The following is a 21,296-nucleotide window of genomic DNA, read 5'->3' on the forward strand; positions in this document are numbered from 1 at the left end:
GTGCATCATTTCACAATAAAATCTGGCATAGGGATTCTGCTACTTTATGTTACAGAATGTGGGTGGGGGATTTACATGTGATTTAGATAGACTCCTAAAGAAAGTGAGGGAATGGAAAAAAGACCAAAGAAGACTGGTATGATAATACTAATCATGATCCCTCACTTCTGTATTCATTTCAAGCGCTTTTTATACTTTTGTTTAATTCATACCTCCACTCACACAAGTAGCTCGGTAAGATGGGTGATAATTATTCCTACTTACAGATGAGAGTGAGGCTCAGAGAACTAGAGCAAAGCACATCAAAGTGCTTTGATGCTTAGTCTGGTTTTTCCATAGGTCTCCCTTTGGATAAGGTAAGGTCTTAGGGCTGAGTACATACCCTTTAGTTACTCTGAAATTGTTTCCTGACCACCAACTTAAGTTAAAGACCTTAACCTCAGGTTTCTGCCTTCATCCTTCCCTCATGTAGACATAGCCCATGAGATTGGCTGATTCCAGAGAACTTCTCACATCCTTTCACAGGATTCAAAAGGGCTCTGTCCACATGACAGGAAACCCTACATACATAATCCCTAGGAGAAGTCCAAGGAAAATTCAGCTTCGCCCTGACTCAGTTAAGCAATAAATAATATTTTACATGTGCACTTTACTGCTGAAGACTTCAGACTTCTACCCTCCTGTTTCTGTCAAGTACTGACATGTGTTGCATTGTTCCTCTTGGGTCTTTTCAGTTTGGAGACTACCAAGGACCATGTTCTGCCCATCGACTATTACTTTCCACCCCAGAAGACCTGCCTAATTTGTGGGGATGAAGCTTCTGGCTGTCACTATGGAGCTCTCACTTGTGGAAGCTGCAAAGTCTTCTTTAAAAGAGCCGCTGAAGGTAAAGGGTCTTGGACACTAACTTCTGTTTCCCTTTCTGCTTTATCTTCTAAAAAGAGACACCAGTCTATCAGGATCCAGGATTTTATCATCTCTGAGACAAGGTAACTGGCAGGGCTGGTTCAAAGAACCTAAGAGCCTTAAAAAAAAAAGTCAGTATTCATACTTGCTGGTCCCCTGGCTTTGGCAGCCTTGGTAGTATAGGCAATGTAGGCAATGAAGGTGGTCCCAGCTGGTGCTTGGAGCTTGGTGGGTCCTAGGAATGAAAGAAAAATTAATGATTTGAAAAGATTTAATTTCCTCCTTGCTTGTGTTCCATTCTCCTGCCTAGTGAGGGAAAAAATTGTCCTTATTAGAGAGGTTAGAAGTGGAGAAACCCCAACCGAATCCCCAGCCTGTTCTCTGTGGTGAATACGAAACTGTTCCTTCGTGAAGGCTTTCTGGCCTCGGCCCCAGAAAGGAAGTGTTCTCACTGTTCAGCAGACCATCAGTCTATGCACCTGCTCCCTCCTGCTGCTGCATCCTTGGGGACTCTTTGCATTAATAGCTCCTAGGTAGATAAGGACCCAAAGTGATGAAACATTTTTATTCTCTCCAGAGAGTTGTCCTCAGTCCCTGTCCATTGGTCCAGAACCATAAGCTAAGTTGCATCTTATATTTGGCTAAGTGGGCTCAAACCCTGGCTCCTTAATATTATTTAACTTAAAACAATTAATGTCTGCTTAGCCCCCAGAGGTGCTCAGGCTGCATCTTACAGGAGGAACTCACACTTCCATACCTCCTATATATACTAGTGCCTCCTTCCTTCCCAATATCCCTGGGCTTAAGCCTCCTACCCATCCACTTCATTCCACATCCTGTACTAAGGGCTTTCTTCTCAAAGGGACACTGATGAACAGTTTCTAGACAGAGATACTCTGCTCTGGGAGCAGACCCAGTTGCTAAACACCACTATTTACTTCTGCCTCCATTTTCCACAAAGGAAGTACATCCTGCCAAGACCTTTTTCTTCCTTCTCACTGGCCTAGAAGTTTTGAGTTCCAATTCAGAATCAAAACAGACAGCTTTTCCTTATATAAAGGCTACAATCCCTGAGGACAGTCTTGAAAGTGGCAGGTATATAGGCCACACCTTTCAGCAGGAATATGATGACACCCACCAGAGGACAGCAGAAGCACCATAGAGTTCTTGGCATCTAGAGAAAAGGTAGAAAGTGTGTGCCCTTTAACTGGCCTCCCTATTGATAGCCAATTGGAATGATGATTACCTTTTCACCATTTTAGCCAGATGGCAGGAATACCTATAAAATGGAAAGCTATTTTGTTTTCTTCCAGTCCCCCAGGCAACAAGGAGACAGCTAGCATTTAGTATTAATGAAAATATGCTGCATGTTCCACCCATAGCCTTGAGTGGCGCATTACTACTGCTTACACTGGACAGTATGAAGTCCAGGGCACCAGTGCCTAGGCGTAGGCAGTTTGGAAAGAGACAGAGAGCAGTGTCTTCCTTTCTTAAGAGTACTCACAAAAGAATGGCTGTCAGAAAAGGAAATGAGGAGTAGCTCCAAACACTTCAGATCACCCCACCTTCTCCAGTGAGAACCTGTCTCTTCCCCATACCCTGTCATCAGGTAGGCCCTATCTATAGAGCAGAGAATGAACCATAGCACCCATCTAGAGCTAATGTGTCAGTAAGCCCAGGCACCACAGTAATAGCAGCCATATTATATGGGAAAAGAGTTCAAGAAAGCAAGCAAAAAGCAAATTCAATAGTCAGATAGATTAGATTGTATTTGATGCTGCCTTTGGGTTTTACAAATCTGGGTCGTGATATTGTTGCTTTTCGAAAACAGTGGGAATGATCAACCATATTGTGAAAGGGAAGATTTTTCTGTCATAACTATTCCACATGGGAGCTTTCTGAGGAAGTTAGGGCTGAAGGAGGGAGGCAGGCAGAAGGGCAGCTGGCAGGGCTGCCTGGGAGGAGCTCTGCTATTATGTGGATCTTGGACTATTTGAGAACAAGGAAGCTGGGGGGAGGGGTAATCACTCATATTACTGAGCACTTGGAAATCCAGCAAGGTCTCAAAATTCTTCAGTCCCTAGAATCACTTGTTAGGGAAACTTGGTGATATTTTATTTGAGAAAATGAGACTCTATGAACTCACAGAGCCAAATGCTCTTAACTGCTTGAAATATTAAAATCTCCAGTGGATTCATTGCAAAACTATGGAGCCCATTGGTTCCTTTGGAATGTGAACCACAGGTTCCAGTCCTGAGCCCTTTGAGGGACAGGAGAATGTGGTTTAAGAAAAAACATGAAACAAAGCAAAAAACAATTATTGGTGTGTTCTTTCACCTCCCATCTGTAAAGCTTGGTAGCTGGAGTTTACTGCCATTATTATCTCTATTTGAAGGCAAGGGGCTGTCTTATTACCTGCAGAGAACATTTATTGATTTTTTTTTTTTATAATGCGTCTTTATTGCCCAAATGGCCTTTCTGAAGGTGATTGTGAATCTTCCTTGTTGAAACTTGGAATTCCACCTGTCTTGGAGGGAGTGGGAGCACAAATCTTTTCTTCCTCATTTGTCTGTCGTTGTCAGTAAGCTCAGATGGAGTATTCAGAGTGTTGATTACCACTTTATTCATGGTTTCGGAAATCTCTGGACTGGGCACAGGTACAAGACTTAAAAGCCTGGCATGTCAGACAGAAATCCATTTCTAGCTTTGGTAGTTCATAAACCATGAAGCTTTAATGCTGTCATTGGTGCAAGGCTCAGCACAGAGTCGATTGTAATCTAGCCAGGTTTTCCTGTTGAGGAGGAAGAAGAGAAGAGAGCCCCACATTTTCTCGTTGTCAGTAATGCTGGGAGTTCGGGGTGATGGTGAGGCTAGTCAGGGAAGGATCTGAATATTTTGAGATTAAAAAATAATGGTAATAGGTCAAGGGGGTAAAAACCACTAAAATCTGCTTGATGGAAACTTAGTGAAATAATGTGTTTGTGTATGTGTGTGTGTGTAAGCGCATTTGAGTGGATGGTCTGTGGGTTTGAAACAGGCATGTAGAGAATCAGTTAGTGGTGGGTGGGTGAGATGAGTGGGGAGGTAAAAGGGGAAGGTATGTTAGATGCTATCAAAAAGACCAGGAAGTCAAAGGAAGGTGATATCCATGAGCAGGGTAGGGGCTCAGAGGGGGTTTAGTTGTGTGACACTGGATAAGAATTTTTCCCCCTTTGGACCTCAGTTTTCCCTGTCTGTAAAATAAGGGAGTTAAACTAGATACTTTTAAAATGCCTTTTCAGCTTAGACTTTTTGTGACAATTCTGCAAGTTCCAAACATCATCATTGTTATTTCAGCAAACACACATGCATTTATACCTGTATGCATGTTTGGTGTTGCCTTCCTAGAAGATGGTGAATCCTAGCTCCCATTCTCTTAAAAAAATCAATCTTCAGAGGGGAATAGAGCCAGCTGAGAGAGTGCACTGTGGATGGGCTGGGTTAAAAGTCAGGACTGAGATTCCCTCTTCTCCCGGCATTATGACCATGGCTGGATAACTTCCTTTCTTTTCCACTTTCTCATCTGGAAAATCAGGATATGAATCCTCATCTCTACCTCATCATGTTTCAAAGAGGGTTAATTAATTCATCATGTGCATTATGTGCTCAAGAATTTACTATTTTTCAGACATTTTCTAGTAAAACATTGGAGATTGTACATCCATTTGTTTTGTACACATGAAGCACTGTTTGGTACACATCATAAAATTGAAACTGTAGTTTACATTCTGAACTCAAAGAATTACACCATCCTCACTGATGTTTACAATATGTCCCAATTTAGTATCCTTGGCAAATTTTATATAAGTATGGCTTTGATTCTTTCTCTAGCCCCAGGTTTTTGTGAGGAAAGAAATGTAAGTGAACCCTCATTGAACTCTTTCTGTCCTTTAAATCTACTCTTTCCCACCTCAACTCATGTGGAATTGAATGTTACTTCTTGTTTGGAGTCTTGCAGAGAGTTTTTGGTGCATATCAGTGTCCCCTTCACTCCCTGACTTTCAGAGGAACATTTCCCAGGGGCAAGTTAACTCTGCTAGGAGGATCTACTTGCAACTTCAACAGAGCCTTAATCAGGTATCTTTGGCCAAGAAGTTGACTGATCCTGATTGCACGAGTCCTAGAGATTTTTTCACAAAGCTCCTATTATCTTTTCTCTGTCTCTGGTTTTCTTAAATATCATAGCCAGACTTTAGATTAGGGGCCAGCAAACTTTTTTCTATAAAGGGCCAGATAGTAAATATTTTAGACTTTGTGGCCTATATGGTCTCTGACTGTACTATTCAACTCTGCCTTTGTAGCATGAAAGCAAACCTAGACAAAACTAATGGGTATGACTGTACTACAGTAAAACTTTATGGGCACTGAAATTTATATTTCATTTAATTTTCACATGCTTTTAAATACTATTTTTTTATTTTTTCCAACCATTTAAAATGTAAAAATCATTCTCAGTTCTTGAGCCACACAAAGACAAGCAGCACATTGGATTTGGCTTGTGAATTGTAGTTTGTTGACTCTTGCTCCTGTGCTTACAAATCTGCATAGTAAATTTTGCTCTTTCTGGTCTCCTGGTATCTTAGCAACTCTCTAGATTATCTAATTTTAAACATTCTTCTGAGTTGGCCAGTCAAAGTTTGTTCCCCTTGTTTGCCTAGAATACCTGGTCTGGTGGCATCTAGGTCTTGAGCATTTTTCACTAAACAGGAGAAAAATAAACAAATCTAGGAATGCTACAAGGGGATACTTTTTTTCTGATGATCTTGTAGATCACTCACCCTTGCAATACCCAGAGGAGAAGTTGAAAATATTCTACACATTTTCTTTTTAGACTTTTGTACCATAACCATATGGATAACTATAAAATATATATGAATGAGTTTTGATGGACACCACATATACCCCAGATGGTATAGAGGAAGGGCTTTGGGGACTCTCTGGTACTAAGCGTTATGGAAAAACTCTGTCTCATAGAAAGTAAGGCCCAGGTGGCCAGCTGAGTTATGAATCTACCATATATTTCCCCATGATTCTTTGTCTTTACACATTTGCTGGCTTAATTCTGGTCCTCCTCATCACAAGACTAGACCACAGGCTTGCAGAATAAGTAATTTAGCTCTGTAACTCATTCCAGTTGATGCCCACCCAAGTCTCTTATTAGAGCCCAATTTGGGAGCCATGTCAAGAATTTGCCATTGCTCGTCTATAGTGCCCTGTGACTGCTTATTTATAGCATGTGCATCTTATGAAACAATGATTAACATGAAATTTCTGTGTCACTTGTAAGATCTTCTGAGTCCATTGTCTCACTCCACCTTGCCTTATTATTCCCCAGTGTGTTATATTTTTAAAGCCCATCCATATACTGCAGCCAGAAGCTTTTTTAATCCCTCACAGAATCTCTTGATAATTGTGAAACTCTGGGTGGTAGATTTTAGCAGTTGGTTGCTCTTGCAAGGGTGTTAGACCCACTTTTTCTTCAGAGGTAGGAGTTATTTCTTACTTCTCTGATCTCTAGTCTAGTCCCATGGCAAGAAACACACCGTCCCTCATAATAACTGAATTCTGGGAGAAGCTGTTATTTCAAAAAACAATCTCTTCAGTTATAATAGTCATGTGTGCATACTTCTGGAACCTATTTTTCAGGTGTTCACGCTCCTTCTCTTCATGGCTAGGTAACTGCCCTCAGCATTCCAAGGAGGCAGGTAATCTTTTTACCTGTCAGAAGAGAGCACAGAAAAGGAAACTTCCTCCTATCCAAAAAAGGAAACTGGGACTTGGAGGTGAATGATTCTTTATAAAGGGAGCAAAGGGATTAGAATTCTCAGTCCATTTGCTTCCAGCCCATGTTGTGACTCCTGATACATCCCACTGAAATCACCACAGCTTCTGGCTAGACTCGTGCCAATATTTTACTGAGTACTTCATAAGAACAGGCCTGGTGGTAATCTCCTCATGCATTCAGTCAGTATACATTTGCTGGGTCCTTACTACACATGAGATACTAGGCTCACATACTCAAGATACAGAGCCTACCTGAAGGAACTTAGTGATCATAGCCCTGGACACTTTTAAATTTCTTCAGTGGATGAAGAGCTATCATATTCGATTTCCATTGAACTTCCCAACCACCTAGAACAGAGGAAGATGTCATCCTCCTTATTTTCCATGCAAGCAAACTGAGGTTTTCTCAGTTAATCAACAGGTAGTAAGTGGACTATCTGGATGTAAACCCAGGCCTTCTGGGTCCAATGCTAGCAGTCACTCTCTTACAGCACAACTACCCCTCAAATATATAAACATACTAACCTAAAGCAGAAAGAAAGTGCAATGCCTAGGCAAACAAGAAAGACAACAGTGAAGAGGAATAATAGAGTCAGAAATTAAAGAATTTACGAAAGACTTAAGTACTGTGGAGAGAAACCAAGGAGTCAATGAGTAGCACCAATATCACAGGGAGCTTTCTTCCTAAAAAAGCTCCAAATGCTTAAAACAGCTCCAAATACTTAAAACTCTTCATTAGGTAGGGCCAGGGACATGTGAGTAATAGTCCTTCTGCCAACTTCTATTCTTCAGAGGGAAAGTTCTGATTCTGATGAAACCAGGCTTGGTAGCTCTTAATTCACTCTCATCACACAACCACAGAACAGGAAGCATGATTTAACACCTATGCACATGAGAATTTTACTCCTCACTACCAAGCTAAGGGAAGAACTCAGAGACAGGTTGTATGGATACAAATGGTAGAATCATGGTTCCTTGACTCTTTGCTTTGAGCCTTCTCAGATAAGTGTGCCACAGAATGTTTTCCATGGGGCCAGGAGCAAGAGAACTCCATTCCCCTCCTCTTTGATGTCATAAACCAGAAAATATTGTCTTTCAGGACAGAGCTAAAAATTGAGGCAAAATCTTCTTCTCTTTTATCAGAGTTTTATCTATTTATTTATTTATTTTTTGCGGTATGTGGGCCTCTCACTGTTGTGGCCTCTCCCGTTGTGGAGCACAGGCTCCGGACGCGCAGGCTCAACGGCCATGGCTCACGGGCACAGCCGCTCCGCGGCATGTGGGATCTTCCCGGACCGGGGCACGAACCCATGTCCCCTGCATCGGCAGGGGGACTCTCAACCACTGTGCCACCAGGGAAGCCCTTATCAGGGTTTTAAATTTTTAATTGTCCTTCCTCTCCTGGTTCACCTCATAGTGTAGACGGACCATGATTTCACTCTGGTACTTGGATATGGAACCTGGAGACTGTGGGCCTCTTACAGGTCCCTAAGTTAGATAACCACATTTCTATAGTCCCATGTTCACAAGTTCTTTCACTTTCTGGGCAGTTGACTCAGCCATGAGTTATTTAATGAAAAGACTTAAAAGATTTGCAGTACTTGGAATCACAGGATCTTTAAATGCTAACCTGTTAAAATTTGAAGGAAGAGAACTCAGAAATCTAAAAATTTGACCAAGCCATTTTATAGATGAGGAAACTGAGGTCCAGAGAGAGGAAGTGACTTTTCCAGGTTCATAGAACATATAAAAGGCAGAAATGAGGGTCTCCCAGCCATTTCTTGTTTCTTGTCTGAGGGGTTCTCCAGCCTCACAGCTGATCAGCAGAGCCTCAGAGATTGTTGCCTTGGAATCTCCAAGAATTATGTAAGGCAGCATAATAAACCTTTATCTTGACTGCAGGGATATCTAAAATTGCTATTTGATGACTGGCACTTTCCCCAGATAACATCCATTTATTCAACAAACAGTCAATGCTTACTTATTGTGTACACTAGACCTATACCAGGCACTGGGATAAGAGATAACAACAAAAACTAGTCATTGAACACTCAGTATGTATTAGTTGCTTTGTAGACATTTTCTCATTCCATCCTCACAATAACCCTATGATGTAGATATTATCATTAGCCCTATTTGCAAATGAGGGAACTGAGGCACAGAAGAGTTAAAGTGACTTGCCCAAAGTCATATAACTTGTTAGTGGCTGTGGAGTGAATATGACACAGAGTTTCCAACATAATAGAGTAAGATAAGTGCTGTACTAGAAGTAAGTACACAATCCACTGAGCAGACAGAATAAGAAAATGAGTTATTTTACCTGGAATGTTTAAGAAATCTTCACAGAGGAGTTAAGGGTTGATTTAGGTCTGAAGGGATGCGTAATAGTTTGCCAAGTACAAAAGGTAGGAAGTGAACTTCAGGAAGACAGGACTTCAGGAACAGACTGGCCAAAGACAAGGCTGCGTGAAAGTTGGATGCTTGTTTTAGGAACATTTTGGAGTCCAGAAGTGGTTGAGAGGAACCTCATCAGATGCAGCAGGTCCCTTGACCAGCCTTCAGTTAGCCTTTTATGCCTTCACCCCCCACCCCGATGCTGAGCTGTACATCACTGTCCTACTCTACTCTCTGGACTTTTTGGAAGCACACTGCTATCTAGGTAGTGGAATAAGATGCAGTGCAAGAGCACCAAATGGAGCTCTGGTTCTGCCATTGACTTACTATGTGGCCTTAGGCATGTCTCATTCCTTCTTTTCACTTCAAATCTCCATCTAAATAATAAAAGTGTTGAACTAAATGATCTTGAATATTTTAGCAATAAATCTATAAAAACCTAAATCTTTAACAATAAATCTCTAAAATGTTATAGATATTCCAGATGTTTCTATTGGCCAGTGGTTCACTTTATATGCATCAGCCTTGGAAAATAGACAACCCAATCCTTAACTCCAAGACTTAATAGATATGCAGCTTTGAGCAAGTCACTTAACTTCTTTGTGCCTTTGTGAAGATAGCAATAGATCACAAGGTTATTGTAAGAACTAAATGATATGTAACACAGCTCCAGTGCCCAATAAGTTTTGGTTCCTTCTACTGGAGTGAAGCCTTGTTTATTGGCACACATACACTTATGGTGTCCCCTGGGTAGCAGAAAGGAGAGATGGCAAATAGTATTTATCGTAGTTCTCTGGTAAAGAAGGCTTTGGGTTGGGTTTGGTGTAAGGTCCTCAAACAACCACTTATCTTCAGTGTTACTTAATTGGTGATCCGAAGGGCCAATAGCATTTGTATAAGAACATAGCAAAGGTCAATCTCTTCCTCTTTCCTCTTGGCCTCTCAGGGCACTATGAGTAACATTCCCCAGAAAGCCCAGCAAGCATGTGTTCATCGCCTCTCTTGAGTTTTGGGCTTTGGACTCGAAAGTGTCAGAGCTCTCTGTGTATCTTTGCCTGCAACAAGATTTGTCTGACCTCCCTGGTAAATTCAGATCCATAGCCACAGGCCAGGAGAAAAGCTAAGAGAGGTCATAAATTATCTTCCACATTCTTCAGCGATTGGTTTCCCTCATCCAGCCAGTGGCGTGTCTTAAAAGTATGTTGGGGCCAGATTCAATAGAAACCTGAACCAGCACCTGTGTAAATAAAATTTTAAGGCTTCTTTTCCTGAAGCCGGATGGATATTTTTTAAAACCAAGCTGGACTTTATTTTATCTAGAGTGCTGTCTCCTATGCTCTTAGTGCTTTGGACCCCTTGGAGGAATGTAGTCTGGTTGTAGTGTTATTGTTTTGTTTATTATTTGTGAGGGAGGGGCATTTATTTCAAAACTCGGATAATGCCTTGGTATGGCCTGTGACTTCACTGTGTATAAAATGAAACTGGTGATGTACCGTCATTCATTCTGCCTCCCACAGATTGGCTTTATATCCCTACATCCACGCCTGCTCTTCAATTCTGATCCTTTTAAAAACCAGCCAACCAGGTTCCTTAAAAAACTAAAAATAGAACTACCATACGACCTAGCAATCCCACTACTGGGCATATACCCTGAGAAAACCATAATTCAAAAAGAGTCATGTACCACAATGTTCATTGCAGCTCTATTTACAATAGCCAGGACATGGAAGCAACCTAAGTGTCCATCGACAGATGAATAGATAAAGAAGATATGGCACATATATACAATGGAATATTACTCAGCCATAAAAAGAAATGAAATTGAGGTATTTATAGTGAGGTGGATAGACCTAGAGTCTGTCATACAGAGTGGAGCAAGTCTGAAGGAGAAAAACAAATACCGTATGCTAACACATATATATGGAATCTAAAAAAAAAAAAAGGTTCTGAAGAACCTAGGGGCAGGACAGGAATAAAGATGCAGACGTAGAGAATGGACTTGAGGACACAGGGAGGGAGAAGGGTAAGCTGGGACAAAGTGAGAGAGTGGCATGCACTTATGTATACTACCAAATGTAAAATAGATAGCTAGTGGGAAGCAGCTGCATAGCACAGGGAGATCAGCTCGGCGCTTTGTGACCAACTAGAGGGGTGGGATAGGGAGGATGGGAGGGAGACGCAAGAGGGAGGGGATATGGGGATATATGTATATGTATAGCTGATTCACTATGTTATAAAGCAGAAACTAACACACCATTGTAAAGCAATTATACTCCAATAAAGATGTTTAAAAAATAAATAAAATTAATTAATTAATTAATTAATTAAAATAAAGGAAATAAAAAAACCCAAAACAGTCAACCCAAACCAGCATGTAACATACTACTTATCTCTAAGTCCTAACTTAATGACCCTCAGATCTTGTCCAAAACCCTAAATGGGGAAAGGAGGTTAGCATCTTGCCTAAGGCCCCCTGGGCCCAGCAGTAAGTGGATATCCAGTCCTTGAGGTCCCTTAGCTCTGCTCAGCTTCAGAATAGAGACAGGATCCTTCATATGTGTTGCTTATGATTAAAGGCCTCCTACTTCCCACTGTCCTACCGCACCTCTTCTGCCACCCCACCTCTATAGCTTCCATGGCTCCCCAGAAACTCCTCTGTAACCCATGTCACTCGGAAAGAGATTTTCTTGTCTCTTTTGCAATTTCATGAAGACTAGCTAGCAAGTTTAAGTCCAGATTATGCTTCCATGGGGGCAGAGATAGATGTAGAAAACAATAGAAAGGGGTTTGGAGATGTGGAATGATTTGTCACCTATGTAGTGAGCCCTACAAAAATATTGAAATGTTCTCTACTCAGAAGCCCTATTGATATAGGGGTAAAAGACTTGATTTGAGTCCAACATTTGTTGACTCTGTGATCTTGGGAAAATGACATGTCCTCCGTGAGCCTTAGTTTTCTCACTTTTAAAATTGGGATAATGATGACCACCAGAGAAATTCTAAGGATTACGTGAGATAAAGCAACTAGAAGTTTTCTTACATAGTGCCAGACTTTCAAAAAAACTGAACCAAACACTTTCGACAATGCCTCTTAATGTGTAAATGAGAAATCAGCTCCACGTCAAATTTCAGCATGTTTCCAGGGGTCCCATGATTTCACTGTAGAAATGCAAGTATGAATTAAATAACTCACCTGTTGCTATTTACATGGATAGTTTGGTAGTAATTATTTTTAGACATGTGACATATTTCAGACATAATTCAGACTGTAATAGTTTTGCAGCTTTGCAGATGTATTCATTCCCAATTACCAAAGACCTAAAAGGAATTAGCTAGAGCTATGAGGGGTAGTACAAAGGTAGACAACACAGGGCTCCCTGGGACCTGTCCCTTGGTTAGAGGGAACTCTGGATTATAGGGATTTGTATTCATATAGTCTAGTGTCAGGGAAGAAGAGCTGGAGGTGAGTAGCTTCCACTCATTCATTTTTTTAAACACGCATGTATTGTATGAGGCCCTATGTGGACCCAGAGATGAGTATGAGATGGCCCTGTCCTCAGGGAGCTTCTAGTCTGGTGGACGTGCCCTCCAAGGTCAGCTACAGTTTTACACTACACAGGGTATTTAAGCGCAGCAGAAGCAGTGTGATGAGACAAGGGAGAGAAAAATCTACAGGCATAGCTTCCCATACCCAAGGACAACACTGACCAAGGCTGGCACAGTTTGAGGGAACTGTTCGCATGAGCAGGTCTGGAAGCCTTATCAACAACAGAAAATAATGATGATGATAGTTATAGCAGCTAATATTTACTGAACATTTTCTGTGTTAGATGCTACACTAAGTTCTTACTTAATCTTCACAACAACGTAATGAGATAGTAGATACCCTTACTACCCTTATTTTACAAATGGGGAAACTGAGGCTCAAGGACTAAGGGAACAGGAAGGGAACTAATTCATCTGAGTTCAACAAACATACTGCATCTTATATGCCAGGCCTGTGCTAAGTGCTAGGGAGAGAGAGATGAGTAAAACATACTCTCAGTCCAGAGGGAGCAAACCAATAAGTGCACAGTGAGGCTAATATATTCCAGGCCTTCTGCTTGATGCTGCGAACTCAGTGATGAATGATACACAGTCCTTCTTGCAAAGCTCTCAAAGTTTATTGGGGGATATCAATGTGGAAACAAAAATTATATACTGCTGTGAGAAGTGTCATAAGAGAGATAAGTGCAAAATGGGACAGAGATTGTGCAGCAAATGATTGGTTTAAATCAAAGCCCAAAAGAAGCAATGTTACTAAGAATAATAGAGAAACTGATTGATTTAAATCAAACCCCCAAAATAAAAACCAGTGTTATCTAATTTTATTCAGGCTTGGTCAGTTATTTTCCATTTTTCATTCTATCCCTAAAATGGATGATCAGTATTATTTCCCATGGAAGGATGATGAAATACTATCAAACTATACTATTAAACTATCCCTTTATCCCATCTCATGCCCACACTTTCCCTTTCCTCACCTTTACTCAGGTTACATCCCTCTACCTCAAATGCTTTTTAAGTCCCACCTTCCTTCAAGGCCTCACTCAAGTGCCTGCTCCTCCATGAAGCTTCCACCCCATGAGGATATGGGGAGGGGGAAGGGTAAGCTGTGACAAAGTGAGAGAGTGGCATGGACATATATACACTACCAAACATAAAATAGCTAGTGGGAAGCAGCCGCATAGCACAGGGAGATCAGCTCGGTGCTTTGTGACCACCTAGAGGGGTGGGATAGGGAGGGTGGGAGGGAGGGAGACACAAGAGGGCAAAGATATGGGAACATATGTATATGTATAACTGATTCACTTTGTTATAAAGCAGAAACTAACACACCATTGTAAAGCAATTATACTCCAATAAAGATGTTAAAATTAAAAAAAAGCAAAAAAAAAAAAGGCATTCTACCCTCTCCCGTACTCCCACAGCACTTCATGGGTGCTTCTCTTGTGGTTCTTACCACTCCTTGCTTTATCTTTAGGTGATGTACTTACACATCTTTTTTCCTCTACTAGACTGAGCTCCTTAGTGGAAGATTCACTTTGCTGAAACCATGATTTTATTTTAAATTCATTGGAATTCTCTTCTGGATTGTATTGTTGCCTAGTGGGCCTTACCCTTCAATCTTAAGCATGTGAAATTGCATAACCTATCTGGAGATTAACACGTTCTACTCCTAGCTTTTAATAAAGGCTACTACATTAATATAACAATGACTAAAATGTGTCTTCATTTCTTTTAGGTCTTGCCCTCAGTCATACATAATTTATAGTCTTATTATCTCCCCTCAGGCCTCTGTTGTTGGATGTTTAGATTGTTTACACGTACTTAGGTTGCATTCATGTACATTACTTTTACTCTTTTTCTTTTAAAAATTTCCTTAGGATCCATTTCCACCAGTGGAAATACTGGATCAAAAGCAGAGGTTGGGGATGCGAGCATGTGATGTGCAGATCTTTAGGAATGGTAGATGCATTCGAGGAATTGGAGGGAGACAGATGACTGAATAGACAGACAAAATAAAGTGTTATGATTTAAGAATTTATGAAAAGCGTCTCTGTTTGAAAGTATCTTGCCACACATGATCTGTCACAGGGTCTGAAACTCGCCATATGTAGGACTGTTTTGGAAGACTGCTTCCTAGGACACATTCAGCCATCATCAAGAAATGCTATTGGGACATAGGTTGTCAGTATGTTTCTTGGCAGGATTCTGGAGGATAGGAACACCAGCCTCATAAATTTTGAAAGGGATAAGGGATTCAGGACAAGTTCTGAACATAAGGTGCTTATCTAGAATAGGAAACTTTATAGATAGAGCATCAAAGTGGCAAGCTCTCAGGAGCCAGGGGTCAAATTAAGGCATTGAGCATTCGGTAGGATGAAAGGACAGAAGGGGAAGAGGGAAGCAGAGGAGGAGTTGTGGTGAGAGATGAACAGGTTTCACCTACTTAACAGGACTTGGAATTTGGGGTTTGTGTTGGGTTTGTGATATCACTTTATACTAGGGAGAGATGACTGAGTTTTGGGCAACCAATAGGTGATTTTAGATGGAATTGTACGGGTCAAGGCCTAAGGGGATGCCCAAGTCCAGGCCAGCTTCTGTGGACATCAGAAAACCATGAGGCATTTGGATATCAGAAACCTATCAGGGGCAGAAGAACTCAGGGCAGCATGGCAGACTCAGCACATACAAGTAAGTGCACACCAGTTATCTCACAGGATTAAGATTACTGATGCAGGATAGAGGCCAGCTGCCACTGCCCTCTGTGATGGACAGATCTTTAGGGGTGGTAGGCACATTTGAGGAATTGGAAGGAAGTTTTTACCTATTGGTTGAATTCACTGACATGGTTTGGGGGTTGTAGCTTTCAGATACTCAGGTTTTCTTGTTCAGGTGGAGACTGCAAGATCTACTGCAGAACTGCATATTCTATGTGGGAAAAAAAAACAGGTCTCCTGAGTTAGAACAGAACATAGAACCCTGCAGGGTTAAGGATAGAGGTGCTCTGTAAGAAGTCAGACAGCATTTTCCAGTTCTGTCCGCCAGAATTTCTTGTCCCCCTTGGGACTCAATTTCTCTTACTCTGGTTCCTAGTGTTCTTCCACTCTTCGCCTTGAGTGTAAATATAGAGCACATTCCTTGGGTTCCCAGAAAACAATAGGGATGACCTCTCGTTCACCAAAGTGCACATTAGTAAATACTAAGGGAGAACAAATGGGAAATCCAGTATAGAAAATAAAAGTAGGATTCTATTCCTTGGTATCCCAGATTAAACAATAAAGAACGCTAAATTCTTTATTGTTTAATCTGGGATACCAAGGAATTCTTAAACAACAAGAATTAGATGCCTTCCTGTGGCTCTTTTTTAGTCATGTCAACGTGGCCCAGTCTTCACTTGGTAACCCTTCTTCCTTGTTTGTTAACCCTTCTTCCTTTTTTGTTAACCCATCCACTATGCTCCTATGGGGTCCTAGGGAAATGACAAAAATTTACACACATATCCAGTAAGAGGAAGGTCACTCGTTAATAGCAAACCCTTTTATGATGTTGTGAGCATTTGACACCCATGTTGCTAGGAACACCTGTGAGTAACCTGACCCCTCTTTGGAGAAGAATGTGATTGGTGTATTGCTTCAAGGAGACCCTCACTGTTCTGGGAAATATAACTCCAAAGTTTGCTGAATATTACCAGGGAATATGTACAGAGAATAGAGCCTGCAGATAAGCCGTCTTCTGATTAGCTTCAGGCATGTTTAAAGCAGCTAGGATGTGGTAGATTTAGCCTTTAGGAAATTCACTTGACCTCTCTAAGCCTCAGTTTCTTCACCTATAAAATGGAGATAATATAGCGGTTGAAAAAGCTAAAGGAAATGATGCTTGTGAATACACTGTGTAAATTGCAAAGTATCCTATGAGTAGTAGTTTCTAGAGGATCTCCTTACCATCATTCAAGACAATCATGCCTATGTTATATAAATACTTGCCTCTGACCACCCTGGAAACACTTTGCAAAGAGTTGTCTATAGGAGAAACAGTTTAATATGCAAATTACTCCTTAATTTGCATGTTTTCTATATAACAGCTTATTAACATGAGGTACATCTTCTCTAATCTGCAGTCATACCAGAATGATTACCTCTTTGAAATACCTTCCAGAAATCCTCAAAAATGAATTTTATTCCTCCAAAAATAGTCTATCGCAAAGATAACCTCCAAATTGATTGACAATATGTCCAACTACTTTTGCAAGATATAGGGCTAGGCAGATAATTTTATTTATAGAGATAATTATTGTCTTCCTGCAAGTGAGCAGTAGCCAGAAAATGGACAAGAGAGGCATGAGAATTGCCTTCCTATTACAGCTCAGCTTTGGGTCTTACCTGCACGGTTTCTAAAAGCCTGTGCAGATAAGTTGCAGTGTTTACGGCAAAAGCAAAACTTGCTCTAAATGCAAGCCCTTGTTTCATTGCTTAGTGTTTTAATCCCCATCAGACATGACTTTGAGCTGGCATTTGGCAGCAGGGCAGGTTCCTAAGCTGCTGTATACAAATTGGGGAGGAGTGGTGATATTATTGGAATGAATTTATTTGTTGTAAGTTATAAATACATGGGCTTTTTCAGTTTCATCATCACCCTCAAAACTTTATCTGTTTTCCCCAACGGAGCCGTCTCTCAGCCTTTAATATGCTTGCTTTGAGCTCACGGGCATTGCTGCCTGGCTAACACAGGAACCTTGAGAACTTGCTTCCAAGGTCCTTTTCTTTGTTTTCTCTTGATGCCCAAGCTACCAGGGTCAGTAGTGACTGTGGTGAGCTGACAGTGAGGTGGCAACAAACTGAGCTTTGTCCTCTGGCTTCCCTTGACCCCTTCTATTCATCATCCAAGAGGCTCCAGGCCAGCATTCCATAGAGCAGCCTCACCAAACTCACTAAGACTGAAGAGGAACCAGGATTTCAAATAACTGTTATGGAAGGAAGGAATGAGAATTAACATTTATAGAACTACAGTGATCTCTTTGTTGAGTCTTTTCACTCCAGAAAGATAACTACTCTTTTTAGGAAGCCTTCAAACCCTAATGATCTTCTAGGACCTGGACTGCTTTCTTAAGAAGCACATTACAGGGAGATGTCTTGGCCAACAAAATATTAAAAGACCAATCATTCATTCACTTATGCATTCAACTAATGTAAATTGATAATTTTTTATGTACCAGACACAGGAATGACAAAAAGGAGTAAGTTTTATCCTTCTCTCCTTCACAATCTAATAAAGACAGCTATTCTTTCATTTTGTAATGATCTGTCACATTTCATACACTGCTGGATATCTTTACATGGTAATGACACAAGGGAATGATTGAAAAGCCGAGACAGGGGCAGGAGGACTGAGTGTGTATCTAACCACTCTCAAGGCTCCATTTTGAAATACTGGGGTTGCAGTTTCAAAGGACTATTTTGAAATTTCACCCCATGGCACTGCAGGTAATAGAATCTTGCTGTCACTGGAGGCAAGAACATGGGTGATAATGACATAAATGAGATGAGAAGTTGGGACTAGTTAGTGTTCATTTTATATTAGAGAAGAGTATACTTTATGCATGCATCATGGCAGAGTAAACCACTACTAGGAAAAAGAAAGCTAGCATGTGACCCTAGGCAAGTCACTGAAGCTCTCTGGACTTGTGCTTCTGCATCTGCAAAGCTGTTAATGGTATTTGCTCTTTCTACTTCATGGGTATGTTGTGAGATGATGTATAGGAAGGGATTTGCTAATGTTACCACAGCTTACAAATGTATGAAATTGATTTTAGGACCTTATAAAAGTATACCTGCCTTCATTAATGATTTAGAGTGTCTTTAAAGACGTCTGCATGCTTTTAAATTAGATCATTTGGACTACAACTTACAAGGCAGTCTTGATTTTCTTTTCTGACTCCTATTATTGGCACCAAAAGGCGTGCTAGGATTTTTTTTAAGATATAATTCACATGCCACAATAGTCACCCTTTTTAAGTGTGCAACTTCATGGTTTTTAATATGTTCAAGAAATCATGCAAACGTCACCACTGTCTAATTCCAGAACATTTTCATCATCTCAAAAAGATACTTACTCCCAATTTCCCCTCCTCTCAGACCCTGGCAACTACTAATTTACTTTCTGTCTCTGTGGATTTGTCAATAATAGACATTTTATCTAAATGGAACAATACAATATGTGACGTTTGTATCTGGATCCTTTCACTTAGCATAATGTTTTCAAGGTTAAACCATGTTTTAATATGTATTAGTATTTTATTTTTTCTGACTGAATAATAATTGCTAGGTTATATGGTAACTCTACATTTAACTTTTTGAGGGACCAAGGTTTTTTATTTGTTTGTTTGATTGTTTGTTATAGAGACTCCACCATTTCACATTTCCGTCAGCAGTGTATGAGGGTTTGAATTTCTCTACATCCTTGCCAACATGTTATTATGTTACATTAGTAGTAGTAGTAGTAGTAGTAGTAGTACTCTTATACCCATCCTAGTGGGTATGAAGTGGTATTTTGTTGTGGTTTTGATTAGTGTTTAGCTAATGGCTAATGATGTTATGCATCTTTTCACGTGGTTGTTGGGCATTTGTGTATCTTCTATGGACAAATAACTATTCACATCTTTTCCCAGGTTTTGACTGGATTATTTGTTTTTTACTACAGACTTGTGTTATTTATGAGTTCTAGATACAAGTCTCTTATCAGATATGTGATTTGCAAACATTTCCTCCCATTCTGTAAAGTTGTCTTTTCATTTTTGATGGTGTCTATTAAAGAACAAAATCTTTAATTTTGATGAAGTCCAGTTTATCTATTTTTCCTCTTATTGCTTGTGTTTTAGTGTCGTATCTAAAACTTCATGCCTAATCCAAGGTCACAAACATTTACACCTATGCTTTCTTCAGAGAATTTTGTAGTTTTAACTGTTACATTCGGGTCTGTGATCCATTTGGAGTTGATTTTTATTTTATATGATGTGAGGTGAGAGTCCAGCTTCATTCTTTTGCATGTAGATATCTTGCTGTCCCAGCATTATTTGTTGAAAAGAGTATTCTTTCTTAATAGAGTCGTTTTAGTATCCTTGTTGAAAAACTATTAATCATAAATATATGAGCTTATATCTGAACTCTCAGTTCTATTCCCCTGAACTATATATATTTTCTTATGAAACCAGCACACCATCTTGATGACTGTAGCTTCGTAATAAGGTTTGAAATTGGGAACTGTGAGTCCTCCAAATTTATCCTTCATTTTCAAGATGATTTTGGCTATTCTAGGACACTTGCATTTTCATATAAATTTTTGAAAAACATCATCAATTTCAGAAAAAGTGACAGTTGGGTTTTTGATAGAGATTACACTGAATCTGTAGATCAATGTGGGGAGTTTTGTCATGTTAACAATATTAAGTCTTCAAATTCATGAACACAAGATGTCTTTCCATTTATTTAGTTGTTCTTTAATTTCTTTCAGTTACGTTTTGTTGTCTTCAATGTACAAGATTCACAGTTCTTTTGTTAAATTTATTCCTGAATACTTTATTCTTTTTGACACTTTTGTAAATTGAATTGTTTTCTTAATTTTATTTTGGATTACTCATTGCTAGTCTAAAAATGTAACTAATATGTGTATATTGATCTATTATACTGCATCCTTGCTGAATTCATTTATTAACTCTAATAGTTATTTTGCATATTTTTTTAGAGTTTTCTTCATATAAGATAATGCGATCTGTGAATAGAGACAGTTTTCCATCTTCTTTTCCAATCTGTATGCCTTTTATTTCTTTTTCTTTTCTAATTGCCCTGGCTAGAACATCCAGTACAATGTTGAATAGAAGTGGTGAGAGCAGACATCCTTGTCTTGTTCCCAATCTTAGGCAGAAAGCTTTCAGTGTTTCACCATTAAGTATGGTGTTAGCTGTGGGTTTTCCATAGATACCCATTATCAGGTTGAGAAAGTTTCCTTCTAGTCCTGGATTGTTGAAGTATTTTTATCAGATGCTTTTTCTGTGTCTATTCAGATCACATGTGGTTTTTGTCTTTAATTCTGTTAAAATGTTATATTAAATTGATTGATTTTTGTTTGTTGGACCAACCTTACATTCTGGGGTGAATTTCACTTGGTTATGGGGAATAATCCTTTTTATATATTGCTTTTTGGTTTGTTAGTATTTTGTTCAGATATTACCTCGATATTCATAAGAAAATGGATCTGTAGTTTTCTTCTTGTACTATTTTTGTCTTGTTTTCTTACCAGGGTAATAATACCTTCATAAAATCAATTGGAAAGTGTCCCTCATCATTTTCTTTTTCAGAAGTATTTGTGAAGAATTGGTATTAGTTCTTGAAACATTTGATAGAATTAAGTAATAAAGCCATGAGTCCCTGGGCTTTTCTTTGTGGGGAATTATTATTTTTATTACTATAATTAGTCATATTACTAATTCAGTATCTTTATTTGTAATATGTCTATTCTGAATTTATATTTATTTTTGTGTCAGTTATGGTAGTTTGTATCTTTCTAGTAATTTTCATTTCATCTGTGTTACTCAATTTGTTGGTATATAATTGTTTGTAGTATTCCTAAATAAT

General features: G+C 39.7%; 1 protein-coding gene across 1 annotated transcript in view; it reads left to right on the forward strand.

The window, feature by feature from the left end:
- AR (androgen receptor) overlaps nucleotides 1–21,296 on the forward strand; it is a 170,263-nt gene that overhangs the window by 90,157 nt on the left and 58,810 nt on the right. Inside the window, exon 2 of the mRNA XM_079909806.1 lies at nucleotides 735–886. Coding sequence (XP_079765932.1) covers nucleotides 735–886 — 152 coding nt within the window. The remainder of the gene's footprint in view (nucleotides 1–734; nucleotides 887–21,296) is intronic.

The sequence above is a fragment of the Stenella coeruleoalba genome (genome assembly GCF_951394435.1).
Source record: "Stenella coeruleoalba genome assembly, chromosome: X".
Taxonomy (NCBI): Eukaryota; Metazoa; Chordata; class Mammalia; order Artiodactyla; family Delphinidae; genus Stenella; species Stenella coeruleoalba.